Source organism: Mauremys mutica, chromosome 9, assembly GCF_020497125.1.
Source record: "Mauremys mutica isolate MM-2020 ecotype Southern chromosome 9, ASM2049712v1, whole genome shotgun sequence".
Lineage (NCBI taxonomy): Eukaryota > Metazoa > Chordata > Testudines > Geoemydidae > Mauremys > Mauremys mutica.
In genome coordinates this window covers 48150778-48178207 of record NC_059080.1, presented here as the reverse complement: position 1 = coordinate 48178207, position 27430 = coordinate 48150778, and the positions used below count along the sequence as shown (strand labels likewise).

Sequence of the window (27430 nt, the reverse complement as noted above, 5' to 3'; positions counted from 1 at the left end):
CCAGCCATTGGATCTCCTTCTGCCATTGCCCTCTAGCAACACCCAGCAGAGTTAGATTTCGCTGTATATTACTAAAGGGACTAATTACATTCTATTGGCACAGCTGTTGCCTCTGGCCCAAAGCTAAGCATTCCAACACCTACTGAATACACCTCTTCACACACCCACAGGTTGGCATGCTGCTTTAATAAAAGCTTTCATATACAAGTCCAATGTTCCATAGCTCAGCCAGAAGCATTGCCTCAGGGTCTGGTTTGCTGGCTTACAGTTCTGTCTTTGGGGTGGACTCCAGTGGTTCTGCAAAGCTCTCCATTGCACCAAAGGGGAAAGAATGTCACTCTAACATACATGGCATAGTTCAGTCCATTGCCATCATAGGTCATTGCAACATCAAGGCTGGGATTTGCACAGGAGCCTGTAGGAATTAGGCACCCAAATCCAATTGAAAGGCAAGGGGAGCTGGGTGCCTAAGCCCCTTAGGCTCCTTTGAAACTCCCCGCAAAATGATTGCCCATTAGGGTTGTAAATTGGATGTGTGGGGCTCAGCGCTAGGCAACAAGAGGAGAGGAATTTTTTGCTCTCCATTGACCGCCTTTGGTCTCACTTCTCTCCTCCTCTTGAAGACCTCCTCCAGCAGCTGAGCCAAAGATCAGGCAGTGTCTCTACAGCCACCCACAAACCCTTTTTCCTGCAAGCGTGAGTTTATGGAAGTGAACTAGGGAATGGGCCATGCCCTCTGCTTCCACGACTGTTTTCCCCACCCCCACCTGCTTCTCTTCTCTTTCCAGGTCTACAGGGGGCTCTCAATAATTTGGTTGGTCTCATGGTCATGTTCTCTCCTCCATTCTTAGTCAGTAGTAGGGTGAGGAGGAGACTGTTGTGGACATCTTTCTCTGAGTTACAAGCAGGACTCCTTCCGGCTTGGGTGAGAACTTTCCTTTCAGATAAACCAACCTGCCATGCACGAGAGTGGCAAAAACCTCTCCACGAAGCTGGAAGCCAAGGTATGGGGTCAGCTAGGAGAAAAAACACACCAGCCATTGCAATGCAAACTCTTACCACAAGTTTCCATTTACAAGCCACAGGTTGCCAGATATTGACATAACTCCCAAGCCCCATGCTCATTCCTGTAGGCCATTGCTATGGATCTTCCTCTGCAAGAGGAAACCAATGATACAGTCGACATGAAGGTTGAATATCCTCTCGCTACAAGACAGTGTCCTTTCAGGTGCATTGTTGGGCAGTGTAAAGAACTCCCTGACTAAACAGAGATGGCAATTAGAATCCCTACAGGGTCTGAGACACCATTTGTACTTCTGTAAGATTTTCTTACAACTAGAAGCCAAAGGAGCAGTGTGTTCTACAGTAGGTGAGGGTGCAAGTTACCAACAATAAAAGGGGGTTAGTTTAAAGTCTTACTACTTTCCCGAGGGGGTTGGGAGAAAGAGGATGTACTGTGTGAATATAGAAAGTATGAACTGTTCTTGTACCTGGCTTTTATGTTGAATCATGTTTTTCTTCACCTAAAAACAACAACAACAACAAAAAAAACAATGAATTTTATGGCTGCTGAATTGAGAATGTCTTCAAATATGGCCTGCCCCCTGTCACCACCTACGAATGGGACTCTTTTAGCCAGCATCATCCTGGACCTACCAAGTAGGGAAATAAACAGAGGCTCGTGTTCCTTTTCAGGGTAACAGGTCACAGGAGATGAACGAAAGTGGCAACCAAAAGTTAGGTGAAATTTTATTCTACAAGTGTCCGATCTTAGTCTATCAAGACTGCCCTTCCATTCATTATGTATATACTATTGTATATCTCAGCCTATGTCATGGATCATATCAAGCGAAAGACTCATCCTATTTCCCTATTGATTATTATAGTGCACACACCCAATGTTGGGCATTTCCAACTCTGTGCTACCTTTCCCATCATTACCTCAAACTCCTTGTCTGGATCCCAGATCACCAAGTCAGCATCCATCCCTGTGCACAGCGCCCCCTTGCGGTCATCCAGTCGGCTCAGGCTGGCAGGATTTTTGCACATCAGTTGCACCACGTCATGAAGGGAGAATCCCTTGGATTTTGCTGAGGTCCAGAACAGAGGAAGCCCTGCGTGTAGTTCCAACAGTAATCAGGACATGTGTAGGGGGGTCAAGGCTGTTACTGATGGGTCAGCTCTATCTCCTGCTCATGGAAGGTCACACATGGCTCCTGAGATTCAGCAACTGAAGCTGGAGAGGTCTCTACCACATTTGAGAGTCACCCTCCATGTTCCTCCATCAGTAGTGGGCACAAGGGTCTCTGTTTATTGTAAGTGTGAGTGCATTTATTTCTCATTACACTACAGGGGCTGATAACAGGGGCTAGAGCTAGCCAGAGCTTGGACAGCCACTGCAGCCTTCCTCCACATGCCTTAGCCAACAGAGGCTGTGTGGAATGCATGCCCACGACTCTCATCGCTGTCCCCTTCAAGTGCAAGATGCACTCCTTCCACCTGGCCTTTGCTGATAAAAACAGACAATGCAGTACCCAGAACTGAACATTAAACAACAAAACAGCCACATGCACTATTTCCCCTGGGACTTGGAAGAAGGACTGGACCACATGTGGCAGATGCTAGGCCTGTCGCTTAATGCACTACTGGAAAGTGCTCAGATACCAGAGTGACAGACATGGTAGGAGAACATGAATAGAATAATGCAGAAGGACTGGGCTAGTCAGCTTGAGGCTTGGAGGGGTTGGGCAGTAGATAAGGCACAGTACAGCTAATGAAACCACCGCGGGGGGGTCAGAACTGGAGTCTGCAGCAGGCCCCATCCCCTCGGAAGATGACCAAGCACTGAGTTGCCATGAGTGTACACCAGGGCTTAAGTTCTCAGAGATTATTTCCCAGAACCTCTGCCCCCTCCCGCCTTGAGGGCTCGGGGCTTCAACTGCAGGGCAGGGTGACTTGGGGCTTTAGATGGGGATTAGGCACTGGGACTCACGGCTTCTGCCCCATGTGGGGAAGCACCAGGGCTCCTAAGGTTTTGAAAACATTCACCGGAGCTCTGCTCTGGAGGGCTCTGGCTGAATTTAAGCCCTGCTGTACACCATATCTCGCAGACTCAGTACAGCCAGTCTGGTCTGACCCACCCCTCTTACCAAACTGCAGTGAGGCAATGCCTCCCTGTGCCTGGAAAAAGTCTCCATCATCCAAGATTTTGAGATCTGGTGAGCCGGGGTTATGGGCTGACACCACCATATCGATCAGCCCCTCTTGCAGAGCACTCCACAGTTGCTCCTGGAGGCAAGAGAAAGAGAGAGGTTAACCTCACAGCAGACTGGGATGGGTGGAGGACTCTTTCCTGTATGGAAGAGGGTATTTGCTCTGCCAGCTAGTCTGACAGGACCACTATTATGTGCAAAAAATCTTAAATTAGCCTGAGTCATCCTGTCATGATATATGGACTTACAGTCAATTTTATATAACAGACACTGATTAAATTAAACTACTACATATAAACATAAACAAGGAGGTTTCTACACAGCTCCTGTTCCAGCTTTGTTTCCCTGCCTGGACCCGTGTCCAGTGTACGAAACAGCTAGTGGCTGAATAGCACACAGCCCCATAGCTTATCAGTACATCTCATCCCATAGCAATTAATTGCAACTGTCCAAAGCCAGCTTCCCCCTAGCTGATGGCACACTAGGCCCTGCCAGAGCCACCGGAAGGAGCAGCGAGCCACATGCACTCTTCACACCCCCTTGCCCTTCATGCTCTGTCCTGGAGGGCTGGAATGTTCCTGGCCTGACAAGCTTCATCTGATGTCTTTCATAAGACAGTGAAGTGGTTCCACCTGACAACATCAAATGGGACATCCTGCTTGCCAAGATGGGCTCCACCATCTTCCAGGGGCTGCTGTGAACTGAGCAGTGTGGAGATGGAAGCTAGGAAACATCCCTCACTGACTGAAGAGAGGCCTTGGTTATCACAGCTTTAATAGCCTCCCGTCCTGGACACCCATAACCCAGGCTGGTTTATTCAGTACCTGGACCTTGCTCTAGCCAGACGGGTAACTGCCCAGCCCTGCCTTTCTCCTGGGGCCCCGGCAGCCTGGCTTCTGCTCCCTTGCTGACTCCACAGCAGCCACCCTTGCCAAGGTCATCAGCTACCTTTCTGTAGCCAAATCCAGTGTGGACAAGCCCCAATCCACTCGGGGACCTGCTGACTTGTCCCTGATCTCTGAGCCTGTCAGATGCACTTGCTTCACATTTTCAAACTTTCCTCTACAATCTCGGGGGCTAGAAACTGCACTACCACAACCCACAGCCACTGTTCTCCTGTGAGACTCTGACTTCCCGAGCTGGGCTTTACAAAACACACCAGATATCTTGAAACTCAAGAGAGCTGACACCAACGCAGAGCTCATGGCCTCTTCATTTGTGTCCTTTTAACTGACAATAATCACCTCTTAGCCAACACTTGTCACCAGTTAGTCTCCAAGCGCTTGACAAAGGAGGGGACATTATTACATCCATCGTACAGAGAGAGAAACAAAAGCACAGGGAGGGGATACAACATGCCCCCAGTCACCTAGAGGCTGACTGGGACTAGAACCCAGGTCTTCTGAATCCCAAGCCAGTGCTCTAGCCATTAGGGGGCACTGCCTTTGGCACCATGGAGCACTTCAGCTTCCTGGAAGCACTCCATTCTTGAGGCTGCAGAGCCTGCACTTTCCTGCTTCTATTGCTTACCTGAGGCTCCTTTGGTACTTCCTTTGGCAGTACCTCCCCTCCTCCCTCTGTTAGTTTCCTTGGCCTGCTCCATCCCACGTAACTTCAGCACCAATCACATGGTTTAGCTAGGAGAGTTTTGTGCTGGTGACCCTCAGCCCTACCTTCCTGTCCTTAAGCAGGCACCCTTTGTTCAGAGCAAGAGCAATCATGTCTGTTCAGACCATCCCTAACCCCTGCCACTCTCCCTCCATAACATGTCCAAACCCCACCCATTCCTTTCTGTTCCTGCGGCTAAACCCCTTGTCTGGGCCTTGGTCACCTAGAGCCTTGGCCACTGTAGCCTTGGCCACTCCTTTCCGAACCTCACCATGTCCCACAACAGCCCATCCCAAGAGTGGACCATGTCTGATCGAGGCCACACTCAAGGATTCACCACCAGGTGACTGAAGCAGAGGAGACATGACTGACAAAGTTGCCTGGATTCTGCAGAATGGGAGTGAGGGGCAAGAGGATGGGCTCCACAGAGATTGAAGAGCTGGGCCAGTCTGACTTTTGCTGCTCCTGAAATGTATCTTCTTAGATGGTGGCCTCATTTCCCTCCTTTGCTGGTGCCCCTTCCCCTAGCCCCGGTTATGCTCATGGCATCTGATGTCTTAGGCTGAAATTCCCCTCTGGAGCCCCTCTAGGTCTCATTACCTGATTGGTTTTGGCCCTGATAGGAGGACAGCACTTGTAGTAGGTGCCCCCAGGTGGAATGCGTTCAGCCGTCAGGGTGAGGTAGTGGTGGGCAGTCTCTATAGTGAGTGGTGCCCCTTTCTGGCAAGCCTCTCTGATGATGGGCAGGGCTTGAGCAGAGGAGAGATGGAGGATGTGGCAGGGCACCCTATTAGGAGAGAGCATGAGACAGTTATCCTGCTGGCTGGGCAGCTGTCCTCAGGCCGGTGACTTCACTCTTCATCTCATGATGGTTGAGAGCAGAGCTGAAATGTCACCACCTGTGGGTTAAGGGGAGGGCCTTGCCCATGACTTAGCCACTGTCCTCAGCCTCACTGATGAGCTGGCAACACAAGTGATAATTAGTGACTCCAGCTCCGTCTCCTGAGGCTTAAAGAGAAACTGACCCCAGCTGTGGTGGTGAAGCACCAGAGCTAAGGAGGAGGGTCCCCTCTGGGAAGAGCCTGCAGAAGCCAGCATGTGAGCTGAACAAGGAGCAGAGGGGAGCCCCAAGCTAGGGTGTGTGAGGCTGAGGGAATAGAGGAGACGCCCAGGAGGTGTGTGAGTTAAAAGAGAAGTTCTGCAACAGGGAGATCCCTGGGGAAAGGAGGCAGGAGAACCCTGCGGGAGAAGCTCTGCAGGGCCAGGAGAAGAGGCCAAGAAGCAGAAGCCTTTAGTGGCACCTGAGAAGGGCAGGAGGACTATTAGTTGGGCCTTTTGGTAGCTGGAAGGAGACTGAACCAGCGTGTGACTTGGCCAGAGAGCCAAGCCACAGGAGACCCAGCAAGGCAGTCTGGGGAAGAGAGCAGCTGGGCGTGGCCTCCACAACACAGGAAGTGGCCACCAGAGGGTATGAGAGGCAACATTCCGGGCAACACTGCATCTGGACGGGGGTGCCCGAGAGGCAAGGACACATGTGTACGCCAACTTACCGTACTATGAGATGGGTGAGGGAAGGGGGTCACTGGCTTCCCTGCTGGAGGGGAAGCCCGGGTGTGTGTGCACCTTTCTGCCCAGTGACGGGTTGCCCTCAGTTTACATTGCCATGGCTCTCTTGGCACGGATAGGGGCCACACACCCTTTTGTGCAATGAAAGCAGAGAGCCAGATGGGGTGGGCCTGCAGAGAGCAACTTTCTGGAGGTCAAAGGTCACTGCCACTAAAGCACTCACATGTCTCCTCCTGCTTCCCAACCCCAAGGAGAATGGTTCCTTACTTGTACTGGAGGCAGAGACTAGCGACGGTCTGGATGGCCTCCACTTCCATTGCATCGGGGCGGGAGTCCAAGAGTGTCCTGTACTCTGTGGGGTCTGCACAGACACCGGAGAAGGAAAAAGAGTCAGGTTTGCATCTCGAGGTGCAGGAGGTTTGTGCCTAAGGGACATAGTGATGTGCTCCTGGACTCCGTGGGCTATTTACACCAGCGGAGGACCTGGCCTGGGATGTGTACAGAGTGGCTAACTGCCCAGAAAGGGTAACGGCTAGGGGAATTTTATTCCGTGACTCCCTTATCAGTAGGCTCTTGCTTGCAACATTCATCAGTGTCGTGGGATGTCTGTGTGTGCTCTGCCCTGGCAGCGTAAAGTGAGAGTCAGGCCCATATGTCTCCTGCAGGCTGTGTACATAGAGAGATGTGCTTGCCGTAGTTTCCATCCCAGAGTCGTCACCACGTACCCTCTAGTGCCGGCTTCCACTGGCCCAGCTCTTGCTCTGCGTGGAACTGGAAAGCGAATCCAAATGGAGGGAAGGGTTAATGCTAACAGGTTAGAGAGGTAAGCCCTTTCCAAGGCTACTCCTCCCATTACCCTTCTTTCCCATTTGTGGAAGGAAACGGAAGGGCCTGGTGGGTCACACTCTGAGCCATACATTAGAAGAGCCCTGCTGTCTCCTGAGGATTGAAAACCCTCAGAAACCGCCTATCCTGGGGAGTTGAGATGACACACAAATGATGGCAACTTCCTCCCTTTCTGGGGTGCCAGGAAAGGTTGGCTCTGTCTAATCTATCAATGGCTTTTCTGGGATGCTTGTCCCCCGGGTCTCCATGTGCTCTGGGATCACACTCCAGGGGGAGAGGCTTGTCATGGGGATGGTTGTCTGTGAAGGTAATATTTGAAGGAGGAAGCTGGAAACCAGTATCTGCTTTTAGTCTCCAGGGCAGGAACACTGCCCACTGAACTATGTGGGCCCTCCCCTGCCCTTCCCTTTGTGCAGTTAGTTACACCTATGCCAAGTGCATAGGAGATGCTGCTGTTCTGATTTGGTAGTGTAGCACCGACAGACCCCGGTCATTGGTGGGCAGGACCAAACCTGGAACCTAGGGAGCTAAATGCATGCGCTTCTACTGCATGAGCTAAAAGGCATATGGCTGTTAGCTAAGGCTGTAGAGCAGACTCATTTTATCTCTCTCTAAGTGGTCTCGGTGCCACTCGATGGGACAGAACACCACGCCCAGGAGGTGTGTGGGTTACAGTAGCACTGGGTCTTGAATCTGAAGAGAGAAAGCAGGGACCTGAACTTCATGGGACCAGGGTAGCTGAGTATAAGCAGTGACACTTACCAAGAGAACACAGTCTGTGCCTTGCAGCTCATTCATTGCCATGTGCAGATCTTGGAGGCTGACATGGGGGAATTCCTCCACTCCACTTCCAATCAGGGAGCACTTAAAGCCTGGGACTCCAGCCTGCAGCATGGACAGGAGCTCATCCTAAAGCAGGCAACCGAAGTGATGCACTCAGGCCTGGACATCCCACTATGCACCAGTTCTGCCTAATGCAGCCTTTGCAGGGTGTGCATTCCAACCCTAGCATTTGCTGCAGAATGATAGCCTGGCCATCTGAGATGATGAAAGTAGGGCAGTGACTGAGATAGATGTTATGTTCTATGTTTGCAGGTTATCAGGCACCTGGTTCAGCCAGCCCTTCTGGATGGCTCCAGCTATGAGAGCCACATTTAAGCAAAATCTGCCAAAGAACGAGCACCTAAACTACTGTCCATATGCCCCACGAGGCATCGTCCTAGCCAATAACTCAGCATGCATATGGGACAGCTCTGCTCCACAGTGGATAGGGCCATCAGTTTCTTCAACATTTACCTCCACAGAAGGTCAAATTCCAATAGACTTTGAAGGTCAAGATGCCCCTTAGAAGGCAAATGCTTCATTTCAACAGATCAAAACTGTATTTGTGCTAGTGGTTACCCAACAACTTTGCTCAGCCAATGCCCACTAACCTCTGACCCCTGTGCTAGGACAATGGGATTCTATGATTATTATGATATTTACTGCCCCATTGCTAATAAATTGGACCAACACAAACCTCCCAACACCTGCAAGTTGACCCAGCCCAGACGTCTCTTCTAACAACCAAGGGCGGCTCTAGGCACCAGCAAAGCAAGCAGGTGCTTGGGGCAACCCATTTGCAGGGGCGGCAGGGATCCAGCATGGGAGCTGAGAACCAACAGGGGGCTCTGAGAACTGTAGTTCCTTGGTTAGCTCCCTGCCTATAGAGCCAGCCCTGGAGCAGGGAAAGAACTACATTTCTCAGCATTCCCGTGACCACCACCAACTGGAAAGGAAGGAGGGGGCCCTCATGCGGCAGCATGCTGTGAGTGGAGAGTTGCACTGTGAATGGTAGGGGTACCATATTTTAACATTTAAAAAACAGGACACTCCATGGGGAGGGAGGGTAGCCCCAGCCTGCCACCATCCACTCCCTCCGACTGCCCCCCACAGAAACCCCAATCCATCCAACCCCCCCTGCTCCCTGTCCCCATATCACCCCCTCCCAGGACCCCTGTCACTAACTGCCCCCCAGGACCCCACCCCCTATCTAAGCGCCGCTGGTCCTTGTCCCCTGATTGCCCCCTCCTGGGACCTCTGCCCCTAACTGCCCCCCAGGACCCCACCCCCTATCTAAGCACCACTGGTCCTTGTCCCATGATTGCCCCCTCCTGGGACCCCTGCCCCTAACTGCCCCTTGGGACCCCATCCCCTATCTAAGCCTCCCTTCTCCTTGTCCCCAACTGCCCCCTCCTGAGACTCGCCGCAACTTCCCCCCTAGGACCCCACCCCTACCTGTCCCCTGACAAACCCCTGGGACTCCCATGCCTATCCAACCGCCTGTCCCCTGACTGCCCCCCGAACCTCTGCCCCATCCAACCCCCCCCTGCTCCCTGGCCCTTGACTGCCCCCCCGGAACCCCCTACCCCTTCTCCAACCCCCCAACCCTCTTACCGTGCCACTCAGACCAGCGTGTCTGGCTCCGCACAGCGCCAGACACACTGCTGCATACATGCTGCCAAGCTCCCCCGCAGAGCCACAGCCCCCGCCCCCCAGCACCTGCCTTCCAGATTTGAACACCTCAAAATTCAGGAGTGCTCAAGCTCAGTTTGGGCAGCTGTTACTTCATTTCTCCCAAATCAAATATACTGATCCACTGTAACTTAGTTGCTGGAAGAAAGCCTCGTCCCCCTCATCCCCCTGGTCCGAGGTGTGCTGCTTGCCAGGGGCTAGGATTCATGATGTGACGGAGAGACTGCCGAGACTCATCCAGCCCTCGGATCGCTACCCCTTCCTGCTTCTCCACGTGGGCACCAATGATACTGCCAAGAATGACCTTGAGCGTATCACTGCAGACTACGTGGCTCTGGGAAGAAGGATAAAGGAGTTTGAGGCGCAAGTGGTGTTCTCGTCTATCCTCCCTGTGGCAGGAAAAGGCCAGGGTAGAGACCGTCGAATCGTGGAAATCAACGAATGGCTACGCAGATGGTGTCGGAGAGAAGGGTTTGGATTCTTTGACAATGGGATGGTCTTCCAAGAAGAAGGATTGCTAGGCAGAGACGGGCTCCACCTCACGAAGAGAGGGAAGAGCATCTTTGCAAGCAGGCTGGCTAACCTAGTGAGGAGGGCTTTAAACTAGGTTCACCGGGGGAAGGAGACCAAAGCCCCGAGGTAAGTGGGGATGTGGGATACCGGGAGGAAGCACAAGCAGGAGATTACAAGAGGGGAGGACTCCTGTCTCAGACCAAGAAAGCGGGACAATCAGCGGGTTATCTTAAATGCCTATACACTAATGCAAGAAGCCTGGGGAACAAGCAGGGAGAACTAGAAGTCCTGGCACAGTCAGGGAATTATGATGTAATTGGAATAACAGAGACTTGGTGGGATAACTCACATGATTGGAGTACTGTCATGGATGGATATAAACTGTTCAGGAAGGACAGGCAGGGCAGAAAAGGTGGGGGAGTTGCGTTGTACGTAAGAGAGCAGTATGACTGCTCAGAGCTCCAGTATGAAACTGCAGAAAAACCTGAGTGTCTCTGGATTAAATTTAGAAGTATGAACAACAAGGGTAATGTCGTGGTGGGAGTCTGCTACAGACCACCGGACCAGGGGGATGAGGGGGACGAGGCTTTCTTCCAGCAACTAACAGAAGTTGCTAGATCACAGGCCCTGGTTCTCATGGGTGACTTTAATCACCCCGATATCTGCTGGGAGAGCAATACAGCACTGCACAGACAATCCAGGAAGTTTCTGGAAAGTGTAGGGGACAATTTCCTGGTGCAAGTGCTGGAGGAACCAACTAGGGGAAAAGCTCTTCTTGACCTGCTGCTCACAAACAGGGAAGAAATAGTAGAGGAAGCAATAGTGGATGGGAACCTGGGGGGCAGTGACCATGAGATGGTCGAGTTCAGGATCCTGACACAAGGAAAAAGGGAAAGCAGTAGAACAGAGACCCTGGACTTCAGAAAAGCAGACTTTGACTCCCTCAGGGAACTGATGGGCAAGGTCCCTTGGGAGAATAACATGACGGGGAAAGGAGTCGAGGAAAGCTGGCTGTATTTCAAAGAAACCTTATTGAGGTTGCAGGAACAAACCATCCCGATGTGTAGGAAGAGAAGTAAATATGGCAGGCGACCAGCTTGGCTTAACAGTGAAATCCTTGCTCGTCTTAAACACAAAAGAACAGCTTACAAGAAGTGGAAGATTGGACAAATAACCAGGGAGGAGTATAAAAGTATTGTTCAGGCATGCAGGTGTGAAATCAGGAAGGCCAAATCACACTTGGAGTTGCAGCTAGCCGGAGATGTTAGGAGTAACAAGAAGGGTTTCTTCAGGTATGTTAGCAACAGGAAGAAAGTCAAGGAAAGTGTGGGCCCCTTGCTGAATGAGGGAGGGAACCTAGTGACAGAGGATGTGGAGAAAGCTAGTGTACTCAATGCTTTTTTTGCCTCTGTCTTCACAGACAAGGTCAGCTCCCAGACAGCTGCACTGTGCAGCACGGTATGGGGAGGAGGTGACCAGCTCTCTGTGGAGAAAGAAGTAGTTCGGGGCTATTTAGGAAAGCTGGACGAGCACAAGTCCATGGGGCCGGATGCGCTGCATCCGAGGGTGCTAAAGGAGTTGGCCGATGAGATTGCAGAGCCATTGGCCATTATCTTTGAAAAATCATGGCGATCGGGGGAGGTCCCGGATGACTGGAAAAAAGCTAATGTAGTGCCCATCTTTAAAAAAGGGAAGAAGGAAGATCCAGGGAACTACAGGCCAGTCAGTCTCACCTCAGTCCCTGGAAAAATCATGGAACAGGTCCTCAAGGAATCAATCCTGAACCACTTAAAGGAGGGGAAAGTGATCAGGAACAGTCAGCATGGATTCACCAAGGGCAAGTCATGCCTGACTAACCTAATTGCCTTCTATGACGAGATAACCGGCTCTGTGGATGAGGGAAAGCAGTGGATGTACTATTTCTGGATTTTAGCAAAGCTTTTGATACAGTCTCCCACAGTATTCTTGCCAGCAAGTTAAAGAAGTCTGGGCTGGATGAATGGACGGTAAGGTGGATAGAAAACTGGCTAGATGGTCGGGCTCAACGGGTAGTGATCAATGGTTCCATGTCTAGATGGCAGCCGGTATCAAGTGGAGTGCCCCAAGGGTCGGTGCTGGGGCCGGTTTTGTTCAATATCTTCATTAACGATCTGGAGGATGGTGTGGACTGCACCCTTAGCAAGTTTGCAGATGACACTAAACTGGGAGGAGTGGTTGATACGCTGGAGGGTAGGGATAGGATACAGAGGGACCTAGACAAATTAGAGGATTGGGCCAAAAGAAATATGATGAGGTTCAACAAGGACAAGTGCAGAGTCCTGCACTTAGGACGGAAGAATCCCATGCACTGCTACAGACTAGGGACCGAATGGCTGGGTAGCAGTTCTGCAGAAAAGGACCTAGGGGTTACGGTGGACGAAAAGCTGAATATGAGTCAACAGTGTGCCCTTGTTGCCAAGAAGGCTAATGGCATTTTGGGTTGTATAAGTAGGGGCATTTCCAGCAGATCAAGGGATGTGATCATCCCCCTCTACTCAGCACTGGTGAGGCCTCATTTGGAGTACTGTGTCCAGTTTTGGGCCCCACACTACAAGAAGGATGTGGATAAATTGGAGAGAGTCCAGCGGAGGGCAACAAAAATGATTAGGGGGCTGGAGCACATGACTTATGAGGAGAGGCTGAGGGAACTGGGATTGTTTAGTCTGCAGAAGAGAAGAATGAGGGGGGATTTGATAGCTGCTTTCAACTACCTGAAAGGGGGTTCCAAAGAGGATGGATCTAGACTGTTCTCAGTGGTAGAAGATGACAGAACAAGGAGTAATGGTCTCAAGTTGCAGAGGGGGAGGTTTAGGTTGGATATTAGGAAAAACTTTTTCACTAGTAGGGTAGTGAAGAACTGGAATGGGTTACCTAGGGAGGTAGTGGAATCTCCTTCCTTAGAGGTTTTTAAGGTCAGGCTTGACAAAGCCCTGGCTGGGATGATTTAGTTGGGTTTGGTCCTGCTTTGAGCAGGGGGTTGGACTAGATGACCTCCTGAGGTCCCTTCCAACCCTGAGATTCTATGATTCTATGATTCTATGAACTTGCTGTAGAAAAAGTAGGATAAAATTGAGCAAGAAATGCTTCCCAGGGGTTATTAGAACTGGAATTGTTATTTTCAACAGCCATTGCCTTTTTTTTGTTTGTTTGTTTGTTTGTTTAAAAGGAAGACAGTGATATTGCATTGGCAAATTCCCCATGGAAAGAAAGAGTGGAACAAAAGAATAGTAAAGGCACCTCAACTTTTCCTCATTTATGGAGGACAGTCTTATGCATCCAGATATCCTCCAATCACACAAGCTGAAAATTGTTCCACTTTACTGCAGCTCTGTAACCATATGGGAACCAATCCTGTCTGTGTTTTGCGCACATCCAAAATTCCTGCTGAATGACCAGCCCTGGGAGCGAGTTACCAGTGACCCAGGGCTGCGATGGAAGGAGGGTGCAGGTGGTGGGGGAGAGAGCCCAGGGCTGGGGTGGCAGGAAGTGTGTGTGGGGGGCACTGGTGGGGGAGAAGGGGGGATCCCAGGGCTGGGCGGCAGGGGGGTTGGGGGAGGGCACTGGTGGGGGGCAAAGGGGGAATCCTAGCGCTGGGGTGGCAGGGGGTGTGGGTGGGGGGGAGCCCAGGGCTGGGGCAGCAGGGGGGTGCAGGAGGGAGACCAGGGCTGGGACAGGGGGCAGCCAAATTTTTTTTTGCTTGGGGCAGCAAAAAACTTAGAGCCGGCCCTGCTAACAACAGCAGGGACTGGACTTCTATCATCAGCCTCACAGGAGCCAGGGCCAAACTCTGGCTCCATTGAAGTCAATGGGAGCCTTGCCAGTGGCTGCAGATTCGTTAGCAGCATCCCTGGGACATTGTTCTGTGTCCCTTCCCCAAGAGACCCCAGTGTGGTTAGGCAGATCAGCTGAGTGGGAGGCATTCACCACAACTTTGTTAGACTGATCAGTTTCCTCTGCATTATTTCGCAGTCTGCACTGACTGTGCAGCAATTTTTTAGTGACATGCAGCCAGGTTTCCAGAAGCACTAAGCCCGTTAGCTCCTTGCACTGAAACTCCCCAGAGAGGAGATGAGTCCTGGGTATCTGCCCTTGCACCATTCCAGCTGGTATTTCATGCTGTTGCATTTGCCGAATGACAGCCACTGACCTGGTTTCCAGGGATGACTCCACCCCAGAAGGCTACATCCACATAGCACTGCCCTTCGGCAGACTGCAGCTTGTCCTCAAAGTTTGCCAGAGTTGTGGTTGGGGGAAGACAGCTCCTGGAGGGCATAGAGAGAGAGAGAGAGAGCATCTTAGCAAGGCCCAGAACCCTTTCTCGACTGGAAGGGAGAATGCTACACAGATATAGAGAAAGAGTGCACAAGGGATGCGGGATGAGGAGAGTGCAGGGTAGACAGGGGCGCAGCTAGCTCCCATAGAGGATTATAGGCAGATTTCATTTCCTGGTGTGGCGCTGGGAGCAAAAGCGGGTAATAATATAGTGGGATGGGAGTAGACAGAGGATGATTAAGACAAAATGGGGACCAGAGCTACCAACACTTTGGTGCTCTCCTAGATCACTCGTCCCCACCAGACACTTCCTCCAAAGCCCTCAGCCCCTACAAATGGATTATACTTCCTAGTCCCCTGCCAGCGGCAAGCCCCTTTTTGTTCTCATCCCCTGTAGATGGTCTCCTTCTGCTATTGGGACCCTCCATGCCTGGATCCCTACTTCCACTAGTTCAGCCTTGGGATGGACATCAGAATGAGGATCTTTGCCCCTCCTCTCAGAATAAACTTCTGCTTATAAATCCTTTTTCTTTTCGTCCTGAGGGTACTAGGTGTGGCCAGTAGAGAGCACTGTTGGACCACATTTGTCACTCAGGAGCTGGGTCAAGTGGCAGTGCTTGCTGGGATCAGGCAGATTTGGATGCAGTTTATTCCCCTTGCAGCTCTGAGCTGCAGTTTGTAGGGGATTTGTCCTGCATTCCAAGCTGGGTGGGGTGGCGGAGAATAGTTTCCCTGACCTGGCAGGAGCTTAGCAAATAGCATGCACCCATTGAGCTCCCATTCTTTTGTCACCCCATACCCTTCACAGACACAATAACTCAGCAGCATTGCAGAGGGAAAGGGCGACCCAAACAGCACATGTTCAACACCTGCAAAGAGTGGGCTGAAGTCCTGGGGCCAGATTCTCAGCTGGTGTAAATTTGCTTAGGTTCATCCTTTATACCAACAGAGGGTCTGCCCCATTCTGCAGGGGCCCTGATCCACCTCCCATTGCAGGTGATGGAAAGATGCCCATAGATTTCAGTGGGAGATGGCGTGCGTCTAACTATCCACATGCAGGACAGGCGGGTCTCCAAGACTCATCAAACCCAGTGCAATGCAGTGAGGAGCCACTTCGCTCTCCGCTCCATCCTTCCCTTTACAAAGGTCATGCTATCATTGTATGGGCCCCTTCCAATGCATGGCAACAAGGAGGTAACCCATAGGTGCATGCAGTAATGCTTAGGGTGACCAGATGTCCCGATTTTATAGGGACAGTCCCGATTTTGGGGTCTTTTTCTTATATAGGCTCCTATTACCCCCCCACCCCCATCCCGATTTTTCACATTTGCTGTCTGGTCACCCTAGTAATGCTGCTCCCACCCCACCTTCGGTACCGTACAGCGGCATAGCCACCAGGGTTGTGACGCCTCCTGCAGCAGCAGCCTTGGTTGCAGAAGAGTAACCCTCCCAGTCTGTGTGCCCTGGCTCACATGTGTGGACATGAGTGTCTATGATCCCGGGCATCACCACGAGATCGCCAACATCCAGCACCTGCAGGGAGAAAGGAACTCTCAGACAATCCTGGGGGGGAGGTCATGTTAGAATCCTCTCAGCCCACATCAACATTGCGATTAGCACTGAAAAGGCCCAGTGTCCCAGGGTGGCTGGCCCTTTATGGGGAGATGGGTTCAGCCCCAGCCACTCTCCTGGTGGGAGAGGAGAGATGAGGTAAGCCATGTGACCCAATCAGACCTTGGGGGTAGATAGGGATTGTCTGGATGGAGCCAAGGATGAGCTAAAGTCTCCTGCAGGAGTCCCAGAGAGATCTAGCAGGGGAGGCTGCTGGCTGGGTGCTTAAGCTGACAGGCTGCGGGCGCCCCAGGAGAGCTGTCTGGAAGGAAGCCCTGTTGTCAGGATGATTTTGTTTCTTTCTGTTTCTTGCAAGACTTTGTTGCCCGCCATGGCGGAGCTGCTGGAGGGCAAGGAGAAGCACAGAAGTAACTATGGCAGGAGGGTGGTGGAGTCTCTTAGCAAAGCGGGAAGGCTTTGGGCCTGGAGGCCGGGCTTCAAGGGCATGGTGCAGACCTGGCAAAGCAAATACAAACTGGGCTGGGTTACTGAGGGTGCATTTTAAGCACTGTGTTACCACAGCAGCTGCCCCCAGATTATGATTACTGCTCCCCCCACATGCACATACACACACATACATACACAAACACACACACTTCAGGCAGTGCTAGAAGTGGTCTGAAAGGAGAGGGCTGCTGGAAACTGTACAACTGCAATAAATCGGACTCCAGAAGGGGAACCTTTTATATTAAATACTCTGGACTATGGAAAGTCATGAGGAGGCGCAGGAGGGGAATGTGGGGTGCCTGCAGGGCCACCCTTTACCATGAGGGGGTACTCTAGAGGTGATGTCCCTGCTACACCCACTTTCTTGTATGCAGGCTAGGACCCTGCAGTAGGACTGGGTGGGATCCCGTGGATCCCAGGATTGCTGCCATAAGTGGGAGTGGGTAAAATGTACTTTGTTGCAGTTGGGATTGGGTGAGGAAAAAATCCAGTCTGGGGGGGTTTGCAGGAAAACACTAACTTTCTCGTCACCTTGTCCTATATAGAATTTGAGCAATGTACAGCAAGTTTTTCTTTTTTAAAATAAAGGTTTTAATACTTAAATTTAAGCAAGGGATAGAAAGAGATTTGATGTCTCTTATAACGGGAGTTAAAGTATTTTTACATGGTTTAAGCAAGATTTATTCTTTTAGTGGTAAAATTGTTGTTTTAGTAGCATAAAAAAATCTGTCTCTTTTGCGGGATCTAAAGTTTTTGCGGGTGGGAGTGGGATAAAAATGCAAGAAACTATGTGGGAGTGGGTGGGAGTGTATTACGGGGCGGGGCGGGATCAGGATTTTAAAAATAGTCCCGTGCAGGGCTTCACTGTCAGGAAGTGACTTCCAGAGTGATGGGAAAATGTGGATTTCCCAACAGCTTCTGTGAATACTGTGATGGAACAAGGCCGGATGGCTACAGGAAAGTACTGAGGAACAGGTATGTTAGCCCCAGGCTAAGCAAATCCCTAGTACCATGGGAACCAAAATGGCAGTTGCTCCAGGGTAATTAAGGCACCTGGGGCCAATTAAGAACTTTCTAGAAGGCACCGGAGAGAGCTACATTGATTGGAGCACCTGCAGCCAATCAGGGCACCTGGTATAAAAAGGGGAGCTCACTCCAGTCAAGAAGGAGGAGCCAGAGGAAGGAAGGGCGTATGAGGAGCTGGGAGCCAGAGACACAAGGAACTAAGAACTGAGAGGGTGTACTACTGGAGGACTGAGGAAACACCATACAATCAAGCAGTATCAGACACCAGGAGGATCCTATGGTGAGGATAAGAAAGATGTTTGAAGGAGGCTATGGGGAAGTAGCCCAGGGAGCTGCAGCGGTCAAGCAGCGGTTACAAGTAGCACTATAGAGACTGCTGCAATTCACAGGGCCCTGGGCTGGAACCCGGAGTAGAGGGCGGGCCCGGGTTCCCCCCAAGCCTCGCTACTCCTAATCAGACATAGGAGGAGGTGATCCAGACTGTGGGTTTCATCCAAGGGGAAGACCACTGAGGGGAGGAAATCCGCCAATAAGCGCAGGACCTACTAGAGGAGAGGAGGAACTTTGCCACAATACCTCCAATGGATATACTAGGCCAGTGAAGTAGCAAATGTTCTAAAGGTCATCTGCATCCAGGTACAATTCCTACAGACTTTCAAAACAGCTCCCTAATCTCAGACATGCCAGTCTGATGGTCCCAGTTAATCAATGATTTACTTGGCTATTCTTTTCATGTGTCCAGTTTGCTCCTGTGCACTAGATCCTGCTAAGATCTTTTAATCAGGTATTAAAAATATGCCAAACAGATTTTATGGCTGACTTCACATGTTCATGTCCCTGATACCAAGGGCCAAACTTACAAAAGGGTGTTCTTCCAATTGTGGGTGAAATTTGCACTGGCCAAGTTTGCACCTCTACTTTAGAGGTGCAAGTGCTCTGATGTGCACCTTCAGTTCATCTAAGAAGTACAACACTGTAAGTGCAATTTGCACCTACAGAATGGGAGGCTTGGCTTCAGCATGTTTGAAAATACACTGTTAAGGAGGACCAGAGGTGACTCGTGCCTGCTGATAGTGTGCGGGGAGGGGCGGAGTGAGGGCAAGCGGCTTCAGCCGTGCTCAAGCAGCAAATCTGGGGGGAGAGGGACCCTGTCCCCTCTGAGGAGGATTTCCCCTCTGCACGCTCTAGCACTTACCTGACAGAACAGAGGTGATCTTGATGAGTTGGGCCCAGCTGGCTTGCCCACGCTGTGAACTTCACCAGATCTGTGTGTGGGTGTGATTTCTGTGTCTCTTCTGGTTCAGGCCAATCTCTGGGCCAGATACTCCACCGGTGTAAACTGGCATAGCCCGTTGACTTAAACAGTGCTACACTAACTTATGCCATCTGGGGATCTGCCCAAAGCAGTCAAGTTTTCTGGCTTCCCTCTCCTTATCCAGACATCGGTAAGCATAGCATCATAGAATATAAGGGTTGGAAAGGACCTCAGGAGGCCATCTAGTCCAACCCTCTGCTCAAAGCAGGACCAATCCCCAACTAAATCATCCCAGCCAGGGCTTTATCAAACCTGACAAAAACCTATAAGGAAGAAGATTCCACCACCTCCCTAGGTAACTCATGCCCATGCTTCACCACCCTCTTAGTGACAAAGTTTTTCCTAATATCCAACCTAAACCTCCCCCACTGCAACTTGAGACCATTACTCCTTCTTCTGTCATCTGGCACCACTGAGAACAGTCTAGATCCATCCTCTTTGGAACCCCCTTTCAGGTAGTTGAAAGCAGCTATCAACTCCCCCCTCATTCTTCTCTTCTGCAGACTAAATAATCCCAGTTTCCTCCGCGTCTCCTCATAAGTCATGTGCTTCAGCCCCCTAATCATTTTTGTTGCCCTCTGCTGGACTCTTTTCAGTTTTTCCACATCCTTCTTGTAGTGTGGGGCCCAAAACTGGACACAGTACTCCAGATGAGGCCTCACCAATGCCAAATAGAGGGGAATGATCACGTCCCTCGATCTGCTGGCAATGCTCCTACTTGTACAGCCCAAAATGCCATTAGCCTTCTTGGCAACAAGGACACATCTGTTTTCCCCCATTACACACACCTGAAATTGTGATAACGGAGCACAACTAGAGTATTTACTAAAAATGTTTATGGAAACTTGAAAGGAAATGTGTGCTGACCAATTATTCTGGTCTCTGAGAGCCCTGGCTCACTACACTAAGGGTCAGCACTGAAGTAAAGAAAGAACAGCTTGATTACTTTCAGTGATGCTGGTTCAACTCTGGAGTAGTTCCATTCAAATGAATGGAGTTACTCTCAAGTCACGGAGGTCACAGGCTAGCCGTCTATATGGAACTAATAAAATGGCCCAGCATCTTTCCTACAGTTAGGGATGGGTACTTCAGGGGCTGCCTCTACATTATTTGTCCCAAGTTCCAGGGGCCTGATCTCACTTCCACCAGTATAATCCACTGGGTTAGACCCTCAGTGGTGTAAATCTACATATACCTCTGTAGTCTTTGGAGTCTTGCGGATTCACCTGAGGATCTGCCTCAAGATTTCACTTTTTGGAATGATTTTTAAATGCAACTACTCTATCCCCGATAGCTATTCCTTCTGCCATCTCTCTCATCTTTGATACATGGTTGTTTCCTCAATACCAGTTCATCTAGCACTTTGGCCCATACTTGCCTTCTCTCCGCTGGCACAAGCCCAGCTCCTCTTGGGCAGAATGTCAGCTATCTTGCCATTGCAGATGATGATTTCAGCTGGGCAGATGGTATTATCCAGCACCACCCTGTTACTTCTCACAGCCATGACCTCCGAGCCCACCTCCACTTTGGCTGCCCCTTAGTGGGATGGGGAAGAGAAGGGGAGCATACTTAGAATCCAAGGACATAGTGCAGTTAAGGAGAAGACCAGGCAGTTGGACTCTTTGCGTTTAAGAGAAGTAAATTGACAGTGGAATATTGTTGTCGGGGGCAGGCTGGGGAGAAGGGAGCTGCTCCCAAAGTAAGCCATTTTGAGGGGGCTTATATATGAGATAAAACACAATTTGATTCCCTCCTCTGCCTGCTTATGGTCTTTATTGTTAGAGCAGAGCCCAGAGGTCCATCCTGAACTGGAGATCTCATGGAACTAGGCCTGGAACATATATGGAGTCAGAGACTGTCCCTGTCCCCACAACTTACCATCTCCATAGACCAGAAAGGCACGGGGTCAGGGAGGAGAGGGAGGAGCATTATCGCTGTTGTATGGATGGGGAGCTATAGAGAGCGAGTTACTTGCCAAAGGTCACCTAGTAAGCCAGGCAGACCCTGAACTGAGCCAGCGCTCTGAGGCTAGTGCTTGAAGCCCAAGCGCCCTTCCTTTCTAAAGTTCTGCTCTCTGCGCACCTCTACCCCCTGCATAGTCCCAAACACCCGGCCAGACTAAGTGCTGCTTGTTAATTCCTTCCTATGTCTACACCTCAGTCTTGCTCCAGTGAAGTCAGTGGGAGTTTTGCTATTGATTTTAATAGGAGCAGAATTTGGCCCCACCCCTTTACAGTTGCAGATTTTCCTCTCGCTTTCCTTGTGAAGTGTTTTTCTTCTCATGGATGTGTGCATATGCAGGTGTGTATGTGTGTGTGTGAGTGCAGGCCTTTATCCAATGGAGACCACCTCTTCTAGCCCCCAGGAAAACAGTATTTGAAGACTTCTCATCCCATTGCACTGCTGCTGGGGGTTCTCACCCCCATCCACTTGCTAACTGCATGCAGAACCCAAGACAACAGCTCAAGCGGCCTATGACACAGAGACCTCTCCTCCTAGTGCTCAGTGGGTGTGGTTGGAAGCTTGAGGAGCTAAAACTGGCTACCAATCCAGCTCAAGCGTGAGGACAGGGAACCACGAGAGACCAGCGGGGTTGGCTAATGTCCAAAGGGATTGATGAGGCCCAGCTCCCTGACGAGAATGTTCACTGGCAGTTTATCCCTATGGAATTGCTGCCTTTAATCCTACGAACAGAGCCCTACTGGAGGAGGATTTCTGCCAGCTAGTCCTAAGCGTTCTTTCACCTGGAGGTTGGATCTGTTCCTTACTCACCTGTTTGGGAAGCTTCCCCGTGTTTTGTAGACATCCTAAGATCTGCCTTTCTACCTGGCACCTCCTCGATGTTGATTTGTTGATTCCGCTTCCCTGTCTCACACTTGCGAATGGCTCCTTTTTCAGTGAAGCTCGGGAGCAGGAGAAACTTTCCAAATGATCCCAGTGAGGATTTTCCTCACTCCCTCATCAGGGATGTGGCAGGGAGGGGATAGTTAATATTTGATGAGCTCTGAGCTTTGCAAACAGACAGTCACTTTTACCCAGTGCAGGCTCAGTACTTCCATGGCTTTGACCTTTGAACTCATTTATTTTGTTTCATTTCTTAGCATAACTTTAGTGCTGTGGCAAGCCACTGAACTGATGACAGTGCAACAGGGGACAAGTGCCAGCTTCCTCGCAGCCCAGCCAGTGAGCCTTGAGCACGTTCTGGGAAGAGCACCTCCAGGAGTGCTTCAGCCTTGCTGCTTATCCAAGTCTTCCATTGTACATTCTTTGGAGATGGCTGCAGAGGGTTACGTGAATCCGAACTTTCTGAGATCAAGTTCTTGATTAGATTGTCAGCTCTCTGGGGCAGGGACTGTTCTGTGTTTGTCCAACACCATGCACACAGGCTCCTGGGCTATGGCTGAGGTTCCTACGTACTACCACAATATATTTGACTGACTCTGTAGGCAGTTAGATCTTGGAGAAATGCTGATTATTAACTATCATTTTAGAAGCTGTGCATGTACTGACGATGTTTGTTTACTTCCTTTAGTCTCTCTGATTGAATAATTCCTTAGGTGCAATGTTGCTTCAGGGATATGGCAAAGCAAGCAGACAAAAACATTACATGGTATAAAAGCACTCCAGGCACTACATCCCATTATCTAGCACCTGCACCATCCAGTGCCTTTGCTTTATTTTTATTGATTTTTTTTGGCATGGCAAGGAAACCAATACTGCATAAACGCTGCACTCTCTTCTTATACTATTAAGCAACCATAATGTCAAAAGCACGTTCAGCCCTAATGCCACGTTAGTCTAGATTTGGAAATATATGAATTAATAATAAACCTCCAACCTAGGCTTTATCCTGTCCCCCTAGTTAGGCAAATAATTTCCCCAACTGTAGGAAGAGAGAGTCTAACACAAGCAATACCCAGGTCTAACAAGTCAAAGTGAGCATTTAAAACACCCAGGAAAGCCATACTGAAGCTGACCTACTTATCCTTTCTCACGGTAATTAGTACAGTGGCAGAAAGGGGCCCCAACAAGATCAGGGCCCCATTGTAGTACACGCTGTACAACCATGTAGGGCCATCCCCAAGGTGCTTGCAATATAAATACACCAGACAAAGGCAACATACCTTGGCTAAGGCCACCCATGACAGGCTGGGTGGGGGGGAGTAAAACCCTGATTTTCCATGTCTGATCCGCTGGACCATGTTGCGTCGCTACTGCATCCTGCTGGCCATTAATAAGAAGTCAGAAAGTATATCATAAAAGCAGGCACAGCTCCATGGAAATCAGTGGAACGATGTAGATCTGCACTAGCTGAGGAGCTGTGCTCTTGTGTTTCTTAAAAATACAAATGATTTTGTAGCTCTGTACTTTCCCTTGATGGGCCAGAATCCAATTAACAAACCAGCCTACCAACCCCTCTCCTCCCACACTCCCCCAAAAAGCACCATCACCATCCGCAGCTGATGCCTTCATTTGAACTGTGCTACAGTTTTTAGCCTTAAAATATGGAGACATTAAAAAAAATCCTTGTCCCTCTTAAAAGAACGTCTCCATGTCATTTCATATACCATTCGTGTATAGCAGGGATCAGCAACCTTTGGCACACGGCTGGCCAGGGTAAGCACCCTGGCGGGCCAGGCCCGTTTGTTTACCTGCCGCGTCTGCAGGTTTGGCCAAGGGGGCTGTGGGAAGCGGCGTGGCGCGGGCCGAGGAATGTGCTGGCCACTGCTTTCCGCCACCTCCATTGTCCTGGAGTGGCGAGCCATAGCCAGTGGGAGCCGTGATCGGCTGAACCTGCGGACATGGCAGGTAAACAAACCGGCCTGGCCCGCCAGGGTGCTTACCCTGGTGAGCTGCATGCCAAAGGTTGCCGATCCCTGGAGTATAGGATACTGGACAGGAGTAAAAGTTAATAATATGTAGCTCTTTTCATCAGTAGATCTCACAAGTGCTTTGCAAAGGAGGTCAGCCTTGTTTTAGGAGCAGCAGTGATCTGTATGCTCTGTATAACCTGTATGTTCAAAGGATCTGTTACACCTCCCCCACATTTTGTCTCCTCTCCCTCTCTGAATACCCATGAAGTGGCTTTCCCCCTCCCCCTTCCTCCTGGAATGCTTGTGGAATGAATGGGCTGCTTGAACAGCTGGAAGATCAGAAGAGCTCCCAGGTAGACACGGTATCTGTGACTCTAATTAGGCAGCGCTCACACACCCAGTGCATGGACACTGCCCGAGGTGGAGTGTGACCAACCAGATGCGGCCAAGTCATCTCTAGTCGCAGGTCATGAGGAGTAGGTCCTTAAAAGGGGAAGAGGCCATGTGCTCAGGAGTGCACTCACAAGCTTGTACCTCCCGTAGGCCCTTCGCCCGGACTGCCTGGCCAGTGGTTCACTGCGTTGCATTTCATCATACCTCAGGAAGACTTACCTCCATTGCACCGTCCATTGCTGCGCTGTGGGACACTTACCTTGAAGGATCCTGACATCTCCATTGCTGTGCCTGTCCTGGGAGCGTGAATATATGAGTGTGACCCCCTCCCGCTTCTTTTGAGCTTAGCTATCAGTATAATAAACGTGCTGCTTTCTGCCAAACTCTGGTGGGTCATTAGTTCTCCCTAAGCTTACTAGCTGGCCCAATTCTGGGTAAGAAGCCTCATAATCCCCATTGTACTGATGGGGAAACTGAGGCACAGGCAGGGGATGTGACTTATCCAAGCTCACCCTCCCACAGAACTCAGGTCTCCCAAGTCCCACTGTACTGCTCTATCCACTGACCACCCTACTAGCTGAGTTTGTTTGACAGCCTAAATCCTGAACCCTGAGTGCAGCCTTTATCTGAGGATTTTCACATCAGTGAGGGAGAGGGAAACCTCCCCACCAGGGCACAGAATATCAGTTTAGCCGCTGCTCTGCTAGTGTGATCCCTGGACTGCAGTACTAGCTCTGGCACCCTTTCTCAATGGGGGCGGTGGTTGTGCAGCGCATCTACATGTGAACCTATCCATTGACCCATCGCCTGTCCATCTCTCCTGCTGGGCTATGCCAGAGACAGCTCCTGTGGAGCCCAGTTCCTCTGTGCCATTTCCCTGTGCAAATGCCCCATTGCCCTCCGTGGTGCTGCTGCGCTAGGCAAAGCGGCTGGAACCGGTGCTCTCAAAGGAGAAATGTGTGCTGGATTTTTTTATATTGTGCTTCTGTTTATAATTTATTGTCACGGACCCATCCAGTAATAACACACCTCTTCAGAACTCCATACACTGCTGACAGATGTTAAAGTGACAGCTCAGACAGATAGAGAGACATAGATATTTAGTGAGTGTTCCAGGTTGATTGGGCTGGAGAGGGTTAATATCTGTTTGTAGGAGGCTGAGGTGGGTGGCAAACAATTGGCTCCGTGTAAATTGTAAATTATAAAATGATCTTGGCAGCTTTCCCTTTTTGCTTTGTGTTTTTGATTATTTTTTTTTAAAAGCAAAGGCAGCTGAAGGCTTCTGTGAAACTGGCTGATTGACAGACTTGGAAATGGCTATTCATTAGAACTGCTACAACAATATACGCACAGCAGGCACTTGCCTAGTGCAGGGAGATGCTTAGTGGTTCAGTTTGGAGAAATTGTTAATAAAGATCTAGAGACAGGTTAGAAAAAGAACCGCTGAGTTTAGCACGAGTTTAGCTGATTGTCACGCCAGCAGAGGAGCTTCTCTTTCACCTTCCACCTCCGGACCCTCCAGAAGGATAGAAGCTAAAATTGTTAGGGGCTGGGTTGTGAAGTCCTTCTGTCACCCTCCTGCTTGCGTCGCAACATGTAATGGTGTGAATAAGAGGAGGTACAGTGGGGAGGACAAATGGCTCTTGGTTTTGTTTTTTGGGGTGAGCTCTGGGTGCCTGAAGACTTGACTAAGCCACTTGGTGACTCTGCCGGGTGGGCCTAAATGATGCAGGCACAGGGTATGGTGAGCACAGGGCATCCTCATTAGCTGTTTGAAACTGCTTGGTTGATTTCCATTGTGGGTAAGTAGCCTGACAGGATACCTCCTGAGTCCCTCTCTGAGAATGAATGAGAATTCTAGGGGAGGGAGGGGAGTTCATAAATAGGAAGGGTGGGAACCAGAGTGGAAATCTCAGTGGTGAAGCAGCGCAAGGACCAGAGAGTGCTGCTGCATGGATTGGGATTCAGGGGCTTTGCCAGTTTTGTTGAATTAGACAGCAGGCTCCCTAACGCCTCTGAAGAAGATGAAGACTAGGATGGCTGCAGATTGAGCAAATTGCAGACTGTTGTTGCACAGACTCAAGGGGAGTTTGAAGGAGATTGTGGGGCTTTCCTTTGTTTCTCAACTTTAAAGAGCCAGCATGCCCTACAGAGGGATTGGATACCACTCCACAGAGACGGTGAAGGGTAAATATTTCCTCCCAGAGAAGAGCCCTAGGACAGTGTATGTATGTACGTGTGTATAATTATATTCTATACTGAACTTGTGGTAGTACCTAGAACTAAAATTTGGGGAACCCCCTCCAAAACTGTTAGCTTTAATTATCTTGTTATTAAGAACATAAAAATGGCAACATTGGGTCAAACCAATGGTCCATCTAGCCCAGTATCCTGTCTTCTAACAGTGATGAGTGCCAGGAAATGAACAAAACATCAAGTGATCCATCCCTTATCGTCCACTCCCACCTTCTGGCAGTCAGAGGTTTAGGGACACTCAAAGCATGTCCCTAACAATACTGGCTAATAGCCATCGATGGACCTATCCGCCATGAACTTATCTAATTCTTCTTTTTAACCTAGTTACAGTTTTGCCCTTAACAACATTCCATGACAATGAGTTCCACAGGTTGACTGTGTGTTATGTGAAGAAGTACTTCCTTTTGTTTGTTTTAAACCTGCTGCTTATTAATTTCATTGGGTTCTTGTGTTATGTGAAGGAGTAAATAACACTTCCTTATTCATCTTCTCCACACCATTCATGATTTTATAGACCTCTATCATATCTCCCCTTAGTCATCTCTTTTCTAAGATGAACAGTCCCTATCTTTTTAATCTCATCTCATATGGAAGCTGTTCCATGTCCCTAATGATTTTTGTTGCCCATCTCTGCACCTTTTCCAATTCTAATATATCTCTTTTGAGATGGGGCATCCAGAACTGCATGTGGTATTCAAGGAGTGGGCATACCATGGATTTATATAGCAGCGTTATGTTATTTTCTGTCTTATTGTCTACCCCTTTCCTAATGGTTCCTAACATTCTGTTAGCTTTTTAGACTGCCGTGAAACATTGAACAGATGTTTTCAGAGAACTATCCACAATGACTCCAAGATCTCTTTTTTGAGTGGTAACAGCTAGTTGAGTCCCTATCACCGAATATGTATAGTTGGGATTATTTTTTTCCAATGTACGTTACTTTGCATTTATCAACATTGAATTAAAGCTGCCATTTTGTCATCCAATTTTGTGAGATC

The 27430-nt window shown here is 49.9% G+C and overlaps 1 protein-coding gene across 2 annotated transcripts; it reads right to left on the bottom strand.

The window, feature by feature from the left end:
• Positions 1-167: 167 nt before the first annotated feature.
• On the bottom strand, positions 168-21933 carry LOC123377733 (allantoinase, mitochondrial-like). Of its 2 annotated transcripts, none has more exons than XM_045030965.1 (12): positions 21742-21933; positions 20348-20505; positions 15952-16103; positions 14446-14560; positions 7995-8141; positions 7112-7157; positions 6654-6747; positions 5421-5607; positions 3150-3288; positions 1942-2114; positions 1491-1523; positions 168-1016 (listed from the first exon to the last, which is right to left on the bottom strand). In XM_045030965.1, exons 1-12 carry the CDS (start codon positions 21773-21775, stop codon positions 852-854), a joined length of 1443 nt encoding a protein of 480 aa, XP_044886900.1. In that variant the 5' UTR covers positions 21776-21933; the 3' UTR covers positions 168-851. The 2 variants fall into 2 exon arrangements, with proteins under 2 accessions (XP_044886900.1, XP_044886902.1); XM_045030967.1 differs by having other exon boundaries at positions 7995-8117.
• Positions 21934-27430: the final 5497 nt, after the last annotated feature.